Raw genomic sequence first — 19261 nt, 5'->3', positions numbered from 1 at the left:
GTCTGTGGCCTTTCACGTGTCTGGTACCACTCAGAACAATGAGGCGTAGATGCTGGAGCATGTCGGCATCTGGTGAGTCTGGAATCCAGTCCACAATGAGCTGGAGAGTATTTATGGAGCAGCTTGGCCTGAGTTCATAGTGAGACAGCAGCACATGAGCACCCGGTATGTTGTGTATGTTCTCACACCCTTAACATCCTGACCACACAGAAACAACCAGTCTTTCTTGTTACAGCACACACGCACACGCACACACACACACTTCAACTCAGGGATCGGTTCGCGTGCGGAGTGAGGGTTTGTGGGTATTTTTAGCACGAACTGGTCTCTGACAGCACCAGTTGTTGTTTTCAGCATCAGAGTAAGTTTCCATCCAACAGCAGCTGCATGTCTGTTTGCGGCAGACGTTACCTGCGGCTCCAACACCTGAGACTTCACCTCCACCTGTGGAAAAGCAGCCTGTCAATCAATCAATCAATCAGTCAATCTATGATCTATCTATTGTTTATTTTCTGCCTGAAACTGCACGTTTAGGGCCTTTGTGGATTAGTTGATATTTTAGTCGCCTAAATCTTAGACCACTTAGATCCTTATAGAGTTTCTGTGCTGACTAACACACAGTGGACATGAACCCGGCTGACACTGTGCAGACCTGAGGCCGGACCAGTGTGTTTCCATCGTCACTGTGTTGTACTGACATATCTGATTTGAGTTGGCAGAACAACGTGCAGAGAAACAGCTCGTCGGCTGGAACAGCCAGAGGTCCAGGAAAGTGCTGGAGATAAGGAACTCTGTTTGTGGCTGGGAACATCTGACACGGGGAACCAAAGCATGGCTGAAAATACTTTCATCATCATTTGATCTGCTTTATTTGTCATTATTTTAGCTGAGGTCTGCGTTTGCTATTAAACTTTAAAGCTGGTGTTCGGTGAATTCAGTCTGTGCCTCTGAGCTGTCCCATGCTGAAGCGATGGGCTGATGGGAAATGTGGTCTACATTTAGAGAAACGCTGAAATTAACGATGGTGTAAATTCAGAACTGAACCATGTGATGTTTGTGATCGTGTGTGGAGCAGCTTTAAATCAAAGTGTGTTCGTCACTAAACGCTGACGCTGTCTCTCACTTCCTGCTGGTTAACTGTGTGTGGGTGGGATCTGTTTGTTGTGTTTGCTTTCATGTTCTTAATAGTTTCCCAGCCTTCAGATACAAATGTCAAAGTGTGTGTGTGTGTGTTTCAGACTTTTATGGAAACACCCATAAAACAGAAACAAGAAGGAAAAACCCAGAAACCTGCAGAGTTTAATGAGTCAGTGAATCTGCAGGTCTGGGTTTTGCACAGGATACAGATCCACATCCTTCGAAGGCCGATGGAGTCACACAAGGCCGACCCAATTCAAAGGCCCCTTCAAATGCGGCCTTCTTTCCCCGGGAAACCAAGGCTTCACCTGTCGTATCCCAAAATTCTTTGCACATTGGTGACCAAAAGCAAATGTGCCGGACACATTTTGTACAGGTGTAAGTACTGGGGTTTATCTCTGTCCATGATAAAAGTTTTGTGTGAGTGTTTGCTCTATGAGCCGAGGTCACACATGATACTGTGAATTTCCATATATCCATGTTGCCCCTGGCCACCTGTAATTATTGACTTACAACAGTAAAGAAATGACGTGTTGACATGTGACATGTTGATGCCAAATCAGCTTAAAACATCAGGAATGTGTTTTTAATTTCAGGATAAACAAACACGTCCTGACCTGATCTAATTATTTTGTTACCGCCTCTCTCAACATTACGGTAACCGTTTGAATTGGACAAAAGATCAGCTACTGCGCATGTCACAGTTTGACACCCTGCTGCCTTCACTTTCTGCGGGAAAATACCACTTTACCAAATCTGCCTGTGATTCATACGGAGCCCCGTGTAATATAATATATAATGTACATGTATGCGAAGAATACTACGTTCCTACTGTATGTGGTACTTTTTTATAATACTCCTATTGGTGAGTTCGTTAAATTACAAGAAAGAATAAACGCTACGTAGAAGAAATGACTAGGAGTCCATGAACGCAGCACAGTAAGCCCCGCCCCCTCTGGCCGGCGGCCGTCGCGGTGCGTTCACGGGAGTTTTTTCCGGAGTATTTGAAAGTTGTCAACAGAGGGAAGAAGAAGAAGAAGAGAAGGAGGAGGAAGAAGAAGAAGAAGAAGAGGAGAAAGAGGAGAGTTGGGGAGTGTGAGTGGCTTCAATCCGACGGCAGAGCTCCGAGGAGGCGGCATGGGCTGCACCCACAGCAAGGTGAGCAAGTCCCGTAGAAACCGGTACAAACTCGGTGGAAGTTGACGGTCGTCCATCAGCAGCTGCAGCCGCCGGGGGCGACCGGCTGAACCGGGACTTAAAGCTCCGTGTGGCTTGTTTTACCTGACAAGTGTGGAGGTTGTGGAGCTGGCGCAGGTTTTTTCTGACGCAGAAAATGCGGTAAAACCAAAACAGGACGTTCGTTTTTTTTTTTTTCTTTTCTTTTTCCTCTCTGAACATCTGTTTCTCATCTGGCGTCGAGTTTGAATCCCCCGGTGCGAAAAGTAGATGAGCCCAGTTTTTATAAAAGTTTTTTCTGTCTCCTTTAAAAGCACCATATTAATATTAAAGTGTATTTTTATGAGCTTAGGTCGATATTTATTGGGTTTTGTTGTGAAAGGAGCCGCAACGTGACTTCAAAGTGCAGGATTTGTAAATGACAGCTCGGATTGTAGGAGTTGTAGTTTTTCTTGGTTTTGTTTTTTTAGGGTTTTCTCTATTTAAACAGACACATGCTGTGTCAAGTCATGCAGTACACTGTAGTACTGTAGTACTTTCCCACAGAGTATAAAAAGTATGTTTGACAGCTGCTCTCTTCCTCTAGTTATTGATAGAAAATGACCTCATGTGGGCCCGTGGTTTCCAACATAAGGTCCGAGGACCTGACAGGTGCCGGTGTGATGCGGCTTTATCTGAGTCCCTTCTCACCTCTGGTTGGACCCACTTAGTGTGAAACGCTTCAGCTGACGGAGAGGGTCGAACGTGACGGGTCTGGGTGTTGACCCACATGAAGAGGAACCGAGCAGCTGGAGCCTGCAGAGGTTTTAGAAACCTTCACAGCAGCAAGAGGACTCTTCAGGGAAACTACTGGCCCAGAGAGTCCAGACACTAAGTCACAAAATATGTGTTTTACTGGGTTTTACAGTCAGGCTTCATAATGTGGGACTGTGGCGATTGGTCATCTGCTGTACATCAGTCCCGTCCTACATCAGTCCATCATCATCTCGTGTGTTAATGCAGTCCAGACGTGTAAATGTGACCGGGCCTGACCACGTAGGATCGTTGTCTCGACTCTTACAGGAAAGTGACCACGGTTCTCGTGTAGACGTGACACATTCAGACACAGTCAGATCAACAGGAAGCAGAACTCGTCCGACGAGGCCTGTGTTGTCTTACTGCAGTTTGCTGAGAGGGGAGTGCCCGTCCAGAACCGCCTGAACTCGATATTGATGGATGTTGAACAGGCAGATTGTGACTTGGCCTCTGTGTTGGTCGTGTTGTTGAGTCCATGTGTTCTTCCATTATTCATTTAAAACAAAGGTTGAGCTTCAGCTTCAGATCAGTGGCTTCACTTCAGTCTGGTGAGGAATTTCACACTTCAACTCTTCATGGAAGCTGCAGGGTTTTGGTTGTGTTGCTCAGACAGAATCAGACGTCTGACTAACTCAGTCGCTGCTCTGGGAGCTTGTGATGGACACGTTTCATTTGAAGGTGAAGTCTTCAGGTCTCAGTTAAAACCCAAAGGTCACGTGACAAAGAAAAGCATCGATTCTCTCATTGAGAAACAGGAACCAGCACAGCTTCTTAAAGGATTAGTGTATCAGAACAGGGAAAAGTACTGACCCTGTTTGACCCTGTTTATCCCTGTTTGGCCCAGTTTCCCTAAGTATGGCTCTAGTTTGGCCCTGTTTGGCTCTAGTTTGGCTCTAGTTTGACCCTGTTTGGCTCTAGTTTGGCTCTGGTTTGACCCTGTTTGGCTCTAGTTTGACCCTGTTTAGCCCAGTTTGACTAAGTATGGCTCTAGTTTAGCTCTAGTTTAACCCTATTTGTCTCTTTTTCAGCTCATTTTGGCCCAGTTTGGCTAAGTATGGCTCTAGTTTAGCTCTAGTTTAACCCTATTTGACTCTTTTTCAGCTCATTTTGGCCCAGTTTGGCTAAGTATGGCTCTAGTTTGACCCTGATTGGCTCTTGTTTGGCTCTAGTTGAGCTCAGTTTGCCTAAGTTTGGCTCAGGTTGTGAGAACTGCAAAACTTCCTGACTGCCATTTCCGAGGAACTTTACTTCTCGTTTTTTTAGTTCCTGTGAGAGTTTTTCTGTCTCCACCTCAACTCAGTGTTTTCACAATGAAGCTTCAGTTTGTGTCATTAACATCCAGTCTGTGAAATATTAGACATTTCTCCTGGTCCTATCTGCTCTATTTCCTCCACACGTCTCCAGGTGCTGCTCAGGTTTTTCTCTATTATACTGTCAGGTCCTGATTTTCACGGAGTCCTGCGGGATGGTGTCAGACTTCGTACCCTCTGTGGTATCCTCAGGAATATTTTAATAGCGGTGAGTGTTGATGAAACACGAGGCCAGGAGTCGCCCTGTGGTTCCCAGAGGAGCTTCTGCTCTTCACTGCTGCTTTAATTAAGTTCAAGTGATGAGTGGGTGAATCTGAAACTTCAGGATTTAACATCACAGCCTGTTTCTGCCTGATCATGAAGAGTAGTTTCCCCACACAGGTCTGGGATCAGGTCTCAGGTGTTGCTGTTCCGTTAGTTTCTGCAGGAGCTTCAGTGAATTCTTTGTCTGCTGCTAAAACCTGAGACATTTGACACATTGGAGGGAAATAAAACGAGGGTTTCATCCCCTAACGCTTCTCGACGAGCTCTGCAGAGTATTTCAACACATCAGCGACGTTTTGTCACGTAGCTGAGACTCATGACGACCTCAGGAAAAAATCCTCCAGAAAGAAAAGACAGCGATGTGTTTGTCTGCTCTTAAAAAAAAAAAAAAACATCTTTAAAATCAAAATGTGTGAGCTTTGCCTCCTGCAGCTGAAACACAGGCCTGCAGCAAATCACATACTTGGTTGTTGTGTTTCTTCTGAGGAGGAAAACACTAAAATCACTGTGGTGCAGACGCATGTGTGTTACTGACCTGGTAGCACAGCGACTGACATGCAGGACAACAGACTCCTGACACAGCTGCAGCACTGCTTTCAAAGGTACAACTCAGTCAGACCTGAACACACAGATGTGGACCCTGTACTTTAGCTTCATTATGACTTACATTTTCCATGGACAGCACTCACGGCAGCAAACGCCAGGAATCCACTCAGAAACACAGAGACAGACCTGCCTGGGAATCCTGCTGTTTTAAGTTTCCTTCAGTGTCAGTTCATCCATGGCTTCACTGCTTCGCTCCTGACGTGGACGATCTGACAAACATCGGACAGAAATAATAAAAATAAAGGCCGAACACGATCGTTGCTGCTGTATCTGCTGTAAAACCAGAGAGCTGTATATGGAATGTCAGAGTTTTATTTACCACTTTCTGTTAATGGGTGAACTCACAGGTCAGAGGTCACCTGTGTTTAGCTCCAAGTCTGGTTGGTCCTGGTCGACCAACGGTGAAGTCATCATTCTAGTGATGGTTTATAAATGTTTGTACTTTTCTGTAAGTTTTATTCTCCCCTTGCTCGAACAGAAACCCGTTCACCTGCACAAAGTAACGCTGCTGCTTGAGAAGCTTCCTCACTGTGAAACGAGACGTGTCGTTTGCTGGTTTTTCGTGAAGCTGAAGAGTTGTGCAAACAGATCTCTCCCCTGATTTATTGCCTTTTTAAAAGCAGGGGCCCCTGCGATGCCTTCAGGAACACATGCTTCTCCTCCTCCTGAAGTCCACGTCTCCTCCTGAGCCCAGCGAGCGACGTGTTTAAACCACAGAGATTTATTGTGTCAGAGTGGGGAGGAGAAGTGTTTATACCCTGAGAGGGCGTGGGTGAAGCAGCGTTTCAGGGTGTGTTGTTTGCAAACGCAGCAGGCAGTTTGGTGTATTGTGGCCTGGAGTGGGATCTTTTTGTTCCTGCGCAGCGTCGCTGTGTATTTGAGACAGTGTTGAGCAGTAACACATTACAGCTGTGACTTTTTTCCACTATGGAGTAGTGGAGCTGGCCTGATCTCTGATTCAACCATGCAGACCACCAGTCAGAAGTTTGGCTCACACCTATGTTTCAGCTGTTACTGACATGTTTCAGCTGAACTGGTCCAAAGTGGTTAAGTGTCAGAGGGAAAAGCAGAAAGTGAATGGAAATGTCAGAGATGCAGTAGCGGCTTCCTTCCATCTTTTCAGTTCCTCCAGGTGTCCCAGCTTTGGCCGAGTCCTTCCAGCGAGCTGTGTGTTTAAAGGCAGTGTTGGAATAATATCATTAAACCTCTGTTAGGAAGATTTCAGGCGTTTAATGATGATTCCATTAAAGTTCAGGATCTTCTGCAACACTCTTCACGCTTGTTGATGCCATCACAGAAATTTTCTCTTCTTTTTTCCTTTTCTACCTGTTGTGTCAGAAGAAAAGCAAAGGAAAGAAGGGGGAGAAGAGTCAGAAAGACCAGAGCTGCAGAGATGAAGGCGGTGAGTGGTTTCCTTTCTCACTTCCTGTTTTCTTGTACCATGAAGCTGTTTTTAAAGATTTGATGCACCAGTCAGTTAGTTGAACTTTGGCTCTTACTGACATTAAAGCTGGAGTTCCTCAGGGAACCTTCTTTGGTCCCTGCATGGTTTCAGTCTGAGGATCAGAAATGAGCCAGTCAGCTTTTTACAGTTGGTTAATAACAATTAAAAATCTTGTTTTTAACCTGATTAGGGCAGCAACTAATATTATTTTTAAATTATTGATTAATTTTCTGCTTATTTTCTTGATTCATTGTTTGCTAAAAAGATCACCTTTGCTGAGTAACGCTGCTGATTTTAAAAAAAGATCATATCAGTAGAACCATAGTCAGTTCTACGTATGTTGTCCTTGTGTTGTCCATGCAGACAACTGATTTATGGCTCCACGCTGATTTAATGCCCCCTCTGATTTGTCTGATCTTTGTGTCTCAGCTGTCACATGTCCCAGCTGAGTAAAACTAAACCTGCTCTTTGTAAAAATCAGTTCCTCTTCAGACGTGTTCAAACCTGCCGCTGCTCCCACCTGAATTTGTACTTAGGATTATTAGGAAAACACAAAGGAAACATTAGTCCTTCGGAATATTACATAAACGCGTGTGCATGTTAAAAGTGCACCAGGCTGCAGCATGTTTGTGACTCTCATTGTTAGGTGCGAGGTCTTTTCTGCCAAGTGGAAATAGTTTTATAATGCGCTCAGTAATTTCCAGTGTTGACAATTATCCTCATTAAGTTGCAGATAACTGAGGTGTGTTCAGCCTCGAGGCTCAGAGTCCGAATCAACACGTCACCGAACATGAACGAAGAGTGTGTGTGTGTGTGTGTGTGTGTGTGTGTGTGTGCGCGCGCGCGAGCGTGCGTGCATGCGTCTATGATTCTGTGTATGTTTGTGTGTCTGTGTGTTTTTTCCGTGACGGTGACATCAAACCTGTGTGCAGGTGTGGCATTAACCCTTTGGCAGCTGCAGAGACAGACGTAAAATCAACAGTGTAAAAACATGAACAGCTGTAACCTGTAGCTTCAGGAAGGTTTCACTTTGTGCACATGGCTGCAGTCGCCCACAGGAGCCTGTGTCTGTGTGGAGTCTGCATGTTGTCCCTGTGTCTGTGTGGGTTTTCTCCTCCCACAGTCCAAACACATGCAGGTCAGGATTAGGGTCTGAACCCAGGTGGACCCGGGGCCTTTCTGTGTGGAGTCTGCATGTTGTCCCTGTGTCTGTGTGGGTTTTCTCCTCCCACAGTCCAAACACATGCAGGTCAGGATTAGGGTCTGAACCCAGGTGGACCCGGGGCCTTTCTGTGTGGAGTCTGCATGTTGTCCCTGTGTCTGTGTGGGTTTTCTCCTCCCACAGTCCAAACACATGCAGGTCAGGATTAGGGTCTGAACCCAGGTGGACCCGGGGCCTTTCTGTGTGGAGTCTGCATGTTGTCCCTGTGTCTGTGTGGGTTTTCTCCTCCCGCAGTCCAAACACATGCAGGTCAGGATTAGGGTCTGAACCCAGGTGGACCCGGGGCCTTTCTGTGTGGAGTCTGCATGTTGTCCCTGTGTCTGTGTGGGTTTTCTCCTCCCACAGTCCAAACACATGCAGGTCAGGATTAGGGTCTGAACCCAGGTGGACCCGGGGCCTTTCTGTGTGGAGTCTGCATGTTGTCCCTGTGTCTGTGTGGGTTTTCTCCTCCCACAGTCCAAACACATGCAGGTCAGGATTAGGGTCTGAACCCAGGTGGACCCGGGGCCTTTCTGTGTGGAGTCTGCATGTTGTCCCTGTGTCTGTGTGGGTTTTCTCCTCCCACAGTCCAAACACATGCAGGCTTGCTTGGTTGGTGACTTTAAATTGCCTGTAGGTGTGAATGCGAGTGTGTGTCTGTCTCTCTGTGTGTCAGCCCTGTGACAGACTGCTGACCTGTACAGAGGGGACCCGGGGCCTTTCTCCCATTGTATGCTGGGATTGCCCCTCCCCCAAGAACCAGAATAGACTAGCGTTTTAGATTTACAGTCTAAATGAAGTGACTTTAGATTAGAACCAGGTGGGAGGACTAGAAGTAGACGTAAATACCTCCACATCTGGATTCAGACAGTTTGTCCTCTTCTTCCTGGATGATCCTCCTGTCTCTTTGCAGGTCTATTGAAAATACAGGTGCCACCTTCAGGTTCTGTCAGTTCCATGTTAGTTTTGTGCTGTTCTCTGTTTGAAATACTGTCTCTCTTCTCACTGGTCTGTGTGCAGGGAAGCAGGAGTCATGTGAGCAGGACGTCTGTCTGGAGAAGCAGCTGGAGCGCTTTGAGTGGCAGCTGAGGATTTTAAAGGAAGTGCTCTCAGCCAATGGGAACCCAGAGAGGGCGGAGCTTCTGAAGGACCACGCTGATGAAGAGGTGTGCGCCCTCGTCCTCAGCATCTTGGATAAGGTGAGGAGAGGGTTTAAAACGTCTTTACTGCTGCAAACTGGAACCAGTAACTGATACAGACCGGTTCATGTCAGGCTTCTTTCAGCAGACGACTCTGGTTTCAGGCGATTCTTACCTTTACTCCTTCCAGGTCTGATTACTGTGATCCACTGCACAAAGAATCAACCAGGCTTCTCTCTCTCGTCTGCAGCTTGTTAAAAACGCTGATGTTGGTAAAAAGACCACAGTTGCTCCTGTTGTTATTTGGTGAGAACTTCAGATCAGTCTGGGCGTCATCTGTGTAGGAAGCATGTAAAAGTCCAATAGGTGGGTCCAGGAACCAACCATAGGGTCATGGTCACATGTTCGCCTGTTTCATGATCAGAACCTCAGCCAGACTAGTTCAGTCATGTGACCACCTGAATCTGCAGTCAGGGTTTCGTTTCATTTCGACTGTGTCCTCTTGCACATTAGCATTTTCACGTGTTCTTTGCTGAACCCGTTTTTCTCTCTTCGTATGTTTTTAATATTTATTATGACAATTTAAGCTTCTGGATTTAAGGAGCCTTTTTTTTTCAGGTTTTTCCAGACATCGTCAATGTTTCGTCATCATTTTCCTCCTAGTGTTCAGTAAAGTTTGACCTTATCTGATCAGTCCAGTCTCTTCTGATCTGGGTTACAGGTGAAAACGGAGACGACGGCCGATTTAAACGTCCTGCATGAACAGAAAAGTCAAACTGCGACTGGGGAACATGAGAGACATGTGGAAGGTGAGTTGAGCAGGTTATTTGTGTACACGACCACATGTGGAACAGCTTTTTGTGGACGATGTTTCATTAATTCACATGTTCCGTCGTTTAAACACGAGGTTTTGGATATTTCGTACATGAGGTCAGCTTGTTCCCAGATGCCTGAGCGTGACAGAAGAAGACAAAGTGTGTGGACTTTGAACAGCAGAGTCTCCAGATTTTCTATAATTAGCATGTGCACGCTGAGCGTACATGGACGACATTGTGCAGCTGACGAGAGCCGAATGACGTCTGAGCACTGAGCTGATTTACTGCACTGTGGATGGAAAGATATTAGAAACAGGTTCCTGATAAACCGTCTGGGTCCGATACAGGGGCTCGGATAATCAGCTGCCAAACTAAACCCTGTGATCTGTGTGTAAACCTTCTTTCTTCTTCCAGATGTTCAGTTTGCATGATTAAAGAAATGTGTTTGTCAAACATCAAGATTTTAATGAGTAAAATCAAATATAGGACACTGCAGAATAAGCAACAGAAAAATGTGAACTGAAGTTGTGTTTATTTGTTATGTTTGTGTTGGGTCTCCAGTTTTTCGTGTGTTACCTGTGAATGTACATTGAAATGTGCTACATGACTGTTTCTGTTCCTGTCTCTGGCAGAGCTGCAGAAAAGACACGAGCAGGAGAAAAGTGAACTGACAGAGAAGTTTGATGCTGTGGAGAAAATCCTGACGGTGAGAATGTTAAAGCAGATGAAACACCTGGACAGAAACAGCATCAACGTGTCCTGATGGTTTATTGTTACTGTGTGCACTTTTACCACATTATGAACTGTTTAGTGTCAGAGTTAGTCATTTTGTTGTTGGTGGTGTAAACAAAGGTGAAGGTGGAGGAGCTGACGGCAGAGCTGCAGGTCTACAACGAGCTGAAGAGGAGAGCTGAAGAATCCACGTTTAAGAAAGACCTGCAGAGAAACATCCAGGTGTGTGTGTGAATTCCACATGGTACTGATATTAACAATGAACTCTGCTGTTACAGTGTAGATGGTAGGCATTAGTCAGAATGGCTCAGGATATATTAACATGAATGAAGTGGATGGTGCCATAATAACATGGAAACCAGTGGATGCAGAATATTTTCCTCTAAAACACATTTACTGAAGTGCCAGAGTCCTGATCGTAGCTCCCGAGTCCTGATCGTAGCTCCCGAGTCCTGATCGTAGCTCCCGAGTCCTGATCGTAGCTCCCGAGTCCTGATCGTAGCTCCCGAGTCAGCTCAGATTAGCGTGAGAAAGAAATCTGTTTGTTCATTGGTTGGTTGATAACCAGCTGCCACAGGTGGAAATTCACATGATGACTTGTGTCCCTCTGTCCAGGCCCACGGCAGCCCAGGTGCATTCTGGGAGTCGGAGCAGGAGTCTCTGGTGTTCGTCATCGAGATGAAGAGTGAGCGTGTGCAGGAGCAGAGCAGGAAGCTGCAGCAGATGGAAGCTCTGGTCTGTGGTTGCTGCTTAATCTCACAGTTGTGCTTTTATTACTGTGTCCAGGTGTTTTCACCTGCAGAGAAAACTCCTCTTTCATCAAGAATTTTTCTTTTTCTTTTTTTTTTTTGTTTGCTGTGTGTTTCCTTCCACTCCTCCTCCTCTTTCTGCACCTGGTCTCTGTGTTTCCTCCTGTTCTCAGGTGGAGAAGAATTTGGCTTTGGAGGATCAGATCATCCACATCCTGCAGCAGAACGAGGATCTGAGCGTCCGGATAGAGAACTGCCAGACTCTCATCCAGTATGTGCTGCAGTACATGAGTATCAGAAAAATAAAAATAACAGCGCCAGTAACATGGCGCCACCTGCTGGACACCTTACATCTGCATCATCGCATGTTTTCAAGCTTCACATTAAAATTATAGGTGGAATATGTGTGAAATATGGAAAACCCTTAAAAACAGCTTTTTTTTTTTTTTTTTCCTTTCCCTGGTGTAGGCATTAAATAGTGGTATTATAAAGTCTTAAACCTGGTGAACCCTGCAGAAACTGAGGAGATTTGTAAGATGATTTATATTGACAAAAAGTAAGAAGACCCAGGAGATCTGGTTGTAGTGCAGCATGTGGTTCCACCTGAGTTTATTGGACTCCTTTGGTGCCCTGTGGTCATTTTTAACCCCCTTTGTTTTTGGTTTTTCAGGCAGTTATCAAAAGAGCAGCAGGACCTGAAGAGGGCGCTGGAGAGCCAGGCAGCAGTAAACCTGAAGCTTTCTCAGGAGAAAGAGCAGCTGATGTTCAAGCTGCGACACCGAGACTCGTGTCCGACCAGCCACCTGCCCGCCATGGTGCAGGAGATCTCGCCCAGATGACTGTGATGAGCCTCAGCGTGGACCCGGTGTGTCCTCATGTACATAGAGACTGTTTGACTGTGCAGCTGCTGCAACAATTCACAAGGTAACATGCAGCTGCTTTAGTGTTCAGTGACTCTGGACTAGAGTTCACATCCTACCAGCCACCAACAGGTAGCTGCTCTGGGTTCACGTTTCAAGGCTTCAAGCCGGAGCCCGGATACATCAATGCAGAACAGGAGCTGGTCGCGGGTCTTACTCTTCTATGCACTTGAACAGGTTTACCACTGAAGAGCAACCACAGCGGCTCCAAGCTGCATCCTGAGCCAGACAACAGTTTGGACCTCAGAGCATGCTGGGTAAATGTGCTGTCTGTTGAGCTAGGTTTTGTTTTTATCTCTTTTTTACAATGAGGAGAGTGTGTACTGACCCGTTCTTCTACGATGTGACAGAGAAAATGAAAAGGCAGTTTGGTTTTGTTGAAGTAATGAACCCACAGGGTCAGATCAGTGTGGTGGCTCGACTGCACCACACTGAGGAACCCCAGGAACCTGCAGTGACTCAATGCGGGGCTGCACTGACACCGGTCCATGTGAGCACTCACAGCCTGTCGAGCTAGCCGGCATGCTAACTGTAAACTCAGACTCAGTACTGAGAGCCCCGTTGGACAAATGAGTTAAAAGGTTGATGTAAATCTGGTGCCAGGTTGAGCCCCTGCAGTTACGGTTGGGGTGATGGGTTCACATTAAGGTTGGGGGGAAGTAAACATCAGAATCTTCTCCTGAGTCTTGGGATCTAACCGAAACCAGGTGTTCACTGTGTGGCTGCCATGGCCCTGCCTCATGATGTTTTTAATGAACTGGTTCAGGTTTTCCCCAACAGTCCTAAGGTCCCATAAAGGTATTAAAGGCTCCGGCTGAGGCTTGTTAGCATCAGATGTTTCCACATTGAGGGAATTAAAGTGGAAATGTCAGGAATAAAGTGGAAATGTGACTTTATTTATTTCAATTGGTAGAGCTAGTAACTATTCCTGACATTTAGACTTTATTCTCAGAATAAAAATAAAACCTTCATCCTTTTCCCTTCATGTGGCCCAAATACTGTCAAACAAATAGAAATACACGTGTTTCAGAGGTAAAATCCACCACACTGAGCCTGATCTCAGGGTTTTCAAAGCGTTTGAGCCTCAACATCAACAGTAAAGGACTCGATAAAAAGGCGTCTTGATTTAAATCATGTCGATGCTGATAGTTTTGGATTTTCACTCATTTAGTTACTTTAATTCAGAGGATTAATCCTGTATGTTGCTGATTTTTCATCAAGTGAAACCGACAGTATTTGGTACAACTGTTCAGTCCTCACATAACGTGCCAGAGAACATGACTCTTCATCATTCACTGATACACGTCTGCTAACGGTGTTTCTGCCTCAGCTGCTCGTATTTACGGTTTTAGAGTTAGGACCTGAAGGCAGCATAGGTACCATACACGAAGTGAAAGGTTAATTGAAACATGTTTGTACTGTGGACTCCTGTCATGTTTGTGGAGCAGGGTTGTGTGAAATGCTCAGAGCCTCCACCTCCGTTTTGGACTTTCTCTCACGGTTTCGATCCATTAGAAACCGAACAATGATGCAAATTCACGTGTGACTTCACCAAACTCAGGTTCTGTGAAAAATCCTTCCCTGCAGTTACTTTGCAGAGGAAGAGTTTTGGTCCGAAATCCTGCTGGTGTGACCGAGGCCTTTGGTCTCTGCCACACTGACAGCTGTTTCCAGTTTAATGTCAAAAACATATTGTTCATTTACATCCAGATCTACTTGAGAAAGAATCACAGGACACTAATCACTGTAGCTGCCTTGCCTTAGGAGCTTGGTAGTATATGACTTTTTAAAGATGTGAAAACTCCCATTTTGAGGGTTGTTTTTTTTTTTTTTTTTTTCTGTGAATGTGTTGATGGGATTTCTGGGTATGTTATTTTTGTAATTGTCAAAAAAAAAACAAAACGAAAACCTTTCTCCTTATGCACTCGCACTTTGACCAGTATTTTACCAGCAGTTTGTGTAGGAGAGTATTTTTTTCTAGTGTTGTATAGTTTTGAATTTCTCACCTTCATACTCATGTGTTTGTTTTCAGCGTGCCTTAGGTACAATACTCTTGTTGTTTTGTTTTTTGGGTCAACTGAATAAAAAGCTGCAACTAAAACGGATCATTGTAATATATGTGTTTTATGTTGTGCACACACGATTAGTATAGAAAATTATTATCGTCCTGCACATCATTTCTAACAAACCATTTAGGGGGTTTGATAATGAGCTAATCTATTTATTTATTTATTTGGTTCAGTATTAAAGATGTCTCTGCTGAGTCTGGATGAGATTAATGACTTTAAACACTTTTATTAATCCTAAAATAAGTTGTTGTTCAGTAGAATTCATTTATTAGATTATTCTGACTGAGGCTTCAGATGTTTTTCATCTGTTTGTTTGTTTACCAACAGTGAAATCAGTTCCAGCTTCACGTGGTTCTGTTCGGTTTGAGCTGTTTAATCCACATACTGGGCTTAGTGTGTTTATATAGTCTATGGTCAGCTCATGTGTTTGCTGCTGGGATTCAACCTTTGACCTTTATATTCCAGGACAAACGGCAGCAAACATCAGCGAGCTTCCTCCTGCACTGGGAAAAGGTCCTGCAGGACGTTTCTGCCTCTGCTGCACCTGCTGAAGGAATCGGAGAGCAGTGAACTTTGACCTTCTGTCGTTGTTTTTGTCTGTTTTGTGTAACCAGTAGATGCAGGATGAAGTGATGTGTGCGGCTGTAGTAGCTGGTAACAAAACACAGTGACAGTAGAACAGATGTCAGTAAACAAAGGCTCCACGTTGTCACGGGAGTCAAGTCAGTAATCGGCCACCAGGGGGCACAGAATCACCACCTGCAGTAAATTACCATCTACTTTGTGTTTTGACCAGAAGATGGTGCCACAACAACAGCGACAGCACTGCAGGTGACACCCTTGGGTCTGAGGGATGTAATTATCCAATAGGATGCTGAATTGTTGTAAATGTGTGGTTTTCAATGTGATTTCATTCTTGTTTGTCTTTTGAAGACACAGCAGGAACATGAGGCTGTGATTCATCCTGAGTCTGGACGGGCTGGATCTTCACCGGACTGTAACCATCGACATTTAACCTGTGACGTCACGCTGCCTGACAGGTACAGAAAGAACAGGTGTGTGTGGCCCAGACTCTGACACCGAGGGGCCCTGGACCACAAGTGTGTGTGAGAGCGGATGTAACGGGATCAGTGTGTCAGTGGCTGTTTGACAAGCTGAGACAATTCCTGTGTTTGCTATGGGTCACAGCCTCTGCTGCCATGTCACAGTGTTCCCATGGCTCTTCACAGCCACCTGGAAACACCTGAGGCGCAGAGCAGAGTGTGTGAAGACGACGAATGGACTGTCCTGAAGAGTCGGGGAATCGGCTTTGTCCTCAGTTACAGCTGTGCAGAGTACTGGAAAAAAGCTGCCAAAGAAAATGTACTGTTGCAGATTATTATGGAAGCCCAAATGCACCATGGGTAATCCAGTGGAGGGTAACTGACAGTGACATGGTGATTAGACATGGACTTTCTGACCTCTGGAGGAGGAAGTCCTTAGATAGGAAACATCTTGTTCCCATGCTGGACTTTTGATTTTAAAGCTGCAAGAACTCAGGTGTCCCCCACAGTCTGGTACCTGCAGGGACCCAGATCCAGGCCCTGGTGTCTCTCAGCTGTACTACACCCCATGACTCTCTGCTACCTACAGCCCTTCTGTTGTTATTCCAGCTTCTCTACCCTGTGTTAGCAAAGTCCACTCTGTCAATGAGCCCCCCCTGCCACCTGGCCAAGGTCAGAAGAAGCCAGTAGTGGTTTCCAACAGCAGCCATGGAGGAGTCTCTGCAGCTCAAAGTGGGAACCAGTGGCTGCCAGAGCCAAGAGGCGGCGTTCTTTAGCACAGAGAGAGTGGGACAGAGAAAGACCAACAACCAGGGTTAACATGGCTTTGGCTTTTTCACATGGAGAGAGTTCAAAGCAGCCAAAGGACTCACATTGGATCCACATGGGGCCTTCTTCCTTCTGGATGTGTTAGCATCTAAAGCTAACCTGTTGATTTTGGTAGCATTAGCCACCTAGCATGGTCCTGACTGGACCTTTGGACTGAATGGGTCTGATGTGAGTTTGGGAGGAACTGGAGCTTTGGGGAAACAGTGCTTTGGGTCACATTAGCAGGAACCAGAGCATCTACTGGACTGACACATTTACTCCCTAGTCAGCTAACGCTAGATTTGGACTGGACACTTTGTCCCAACCAGGCATCCGTAGTTCACATCGTAGCTTTAGGTGGAATGGGAGGGGAAAAGAGCGAGAAGGAGGAGCTTATGGTGGGATTTAGTTTAGGTCATCAGACCCTGTAGAGGCTGAGGAGACATGAGGAGCAGCAGCTTTAAAGATTTTCATAAAATCGCTCAAAAATTCAGAAAGTTCAATTTGAGAGTTAATGAGCAAGTCTGGTTAAACTGTGACTCTCAGCTCAGTGCGACATGACGACGATGATAAATCTCTTTGTCTGCACTGATTGTCCTTTAGCCTGGTTAAAAGTGATAAACCTGAGAAAGTGTCTCAGTCTGAAAACTCTGAACCCTCTGTAGTTTCTGCTTCATGTCTTTATAACCTAAAACCACCAGGAGCTTGTTTCACCTTCCTGCAGCTGCTGCTTTCTGCCCAATTAAATCAGAGCTTTTGGGAAAACAAAGTGAAAGCTGTGCGGTGATCCATCGACTCGACTAGTGTAGCATCACTGTCGCCACGTCGCTCCACTCGTCCCCGCTTCACGTTTTTAAGTGCCCTTTTCATGTGCGACATAAAGAGAAGAGATTAGAAGTGGAAAAAATAAATTTGCAGTTATTTCCTGTTAATATCTTTCCCTTGTTGGGCTCTAATGAGAGGAGTCGCCCCTTCACTTTCAAGAGGGCTTAGCAGCAGTGAGCTGGCTCCAGGCTGCAGGGACAATAATCACATTTTAACTCAGCCTCACACCCTGAGCCCTCACAATGACTCGCACCACTTAATTCCTCCTTTCAGAGCTGGCGATAAAACGCCAGAGGCAAAATTAATAGATGCTAATGGCTGCCTTCAATCAAAGCCGAGCGGGCTCCAAATCTGCCAGTAAGGCCTATTAATTAACATGTGGAGGGGGCGGAGGGAGCAGGATGGGGAGGAAAAAGGGGCTCTGCGGTTCACACGGGCCTCTGCAGGGCAGCCCATTGAGGCTGGAGGCAGGGGGGCTTTGTGGAGCCTCCCGGGCCTCAATTAGAGGCTCTTGAATGGGCTGGCATTTGTCCTGCAGGTCCCAAAGCTGCACAGGAAACTCCGGGTCCGGCCCGCGAGGGTCTGGTCTGACGTCTGATCAGGCCTGAGAGGTGACGGGGACACGAGTCGCAAACACAAGATGACCGGCTCCGTTCACACTGAACCCCTGGATCAGTCCGTCCTTTAAAACATCGACCTTTGGCCTCTCACACGTCTCATAAATGTTCCAGCTTCAGTTAAATCTCAAACACACCCTGTTTCTTTGGAGTTCGGTCGTGTTGTCGTCTGTTAGTGATCATTTTGGGCTTTTTGGTTGTTTTGTGTTTCTTTTTTTCTTTCTTCTTTTTGTCTGAGATTATTGTGAGTCTGTTTTGACTTGTTTGATTTTTTTATCTGTTTATGGTCATTTCTGTCTAATCTTACGTGTTTTTGTGTCTTCGTGGTCTTTACCTTTGTGGTCTCTTTGCATCCACCTGTACTTGTTGTGTCTCTATAACTTTTCATTTGGTGTGTGTTTTTATTTACTTTGTGAGCCTCAGCTCATTTTGTGTCTCTTTGGAGTGTTTTTGTTTGTCTCTGTGTGTCGTCGGCTCAATAATCCAGACCTGGTCCAGATCTGAGCGGATGAGGAGGAAACGGGGCAAAGAGCGGCAGTTAGACCAAAGGTGCTGTAACAGTGAATCGGTGAACAAATTATTTTCAGATTTTCTCTCTTGACGCGTGAATTAAAAAAAATTAATAATGTCTCAGAACTGAAACAGATTTTTAACAGATTTACAATTTAAAACTTAGCTGTTTCAGATGTTCCTGATGAGTATTCAGCAGTGAAAAATGCTCTGGTTAATGTTTCACACGGTTTCAAACCTGTTTGCATGAAAATCAGTCAAATATTTCATCCATCGTATTTGTCAATTTAAAAACACTCATTAAAAATGAACAAATAGGCTTCTGTTGCTTTAAAATGTCTCTAAAAAAGATATTACACCAAAATGTTGTTCTGTGTGTGTGTGTGTGTGTGTGTGTGTGTGTGTGTGTGTGTGTGTGTGTGTGTGTGAGCGACAGGTCAATTAGCACAGAACAAGACAATTGACCCTGGAGGTCAAAGGTCAGAGGAAACCTTTCTCTTTTATCTGTTAATGTCAGTGAGAAGTTTCTGCTCAATTTCCAGCTGCACAAACAAATAAATGGTGTTAGTTTGAGTGTGTGTGTGTGTGTGTGTGTGTGTGTGTGTGTGTGTCTGTGTCTGTTCAGCCCAGAGAAAATCACCAGGTTCACAAAAAAACCCAGACTTTTGTAAAACACGTCTTCCTGTTTGAGATCACAATCTTTCACATTATTGATTATTGATTCCCCTCATTAAAGCCCCTGTTGTCTCTGATATTCCAGGATTATTCCAGGATTATTCCAGGTGATGTGGATCCTGCAGTTTATAGATCAGAGTCACTGCACGTCAGTGAGCGACACCATGAAAACTACAGGACGTCATCAGGTGACAACGATTCATATTTTGTTGTTTCCTTCAGTTTGACTCAGAATGAAAAGTGTTTTCTCTCTCGCATGTTTTCATGATGTAAACACAAGGTTGTGTTTTTTTGTTTGAAACTATTCTCTGACATTTCACACACTGAACAATCAGTTGTTTGCTTTAGAAAACGACTCTTGGCTGCAGATTCTCCTGTTGAGGAAACAACAAATGAGCAGCACAGATGGTATTTTCTGCACCAAACA

General features: G+C 45.3%; 1 protein-coding gene across 2 annotated transcripts; it reads left to right on the top strand.

The window, feature by feature from the left end:
• Positions 1-2133: 2133 nt before the first annotated feature.
• On the top strand, positions 2134-14393 carry ccdc69 (coiled-coil domain containing 69). 2 transcript variants are annotated; one of them, XM_026330823.2, is made up of 9 exons: positions 2134-2295; positions 6627-6690; positions 8954-9132; positions 9794-9881; positions 10520-10593; positions 10740-10841; positions 11235-11354; positions 11542-11639; positions 12039-14393. In XM_026330823.2, exons 1-9 carry the CDS (start codon positions 2275-2277, stop codon positions 12205-12207), a joined length of 915 nt encoding a protein of 304 aa, XP_026186608.1. In that variant the 5' UTR covers positions 2134-2274; the 3' UTR covers positions 12208-14393. The 2 variants fall into 2 exon arrangements, with proteins under 2 accessions (XP_026186608.1, XP_026186609.1); XM_026330824.2 differs by having other exon boundaries at positions 2135-2295; positions 6630-6690.
• Positions 14394-19261: the final 4868 nt, after the last annotated feature.

This window comes from Mastacembelus armatus, chromosome 10, assembly GCF_900324485.2.
Source record: "Mastacembelus armatus chromosome 10, fMasArm1.2, whole genome shotgun sequence".
Lineage (NCBI taxonomy): Eukaryota > Metazoa > Chordata > Actinopteri > Synbranchiformes > Mastacembelidae > Mastacembelus > Mastacembelus armatus.
Note: the sequence above shows the minus strand (reverse complement) of the source record. Positions and strands in the feature narration are given on the sequence as shown.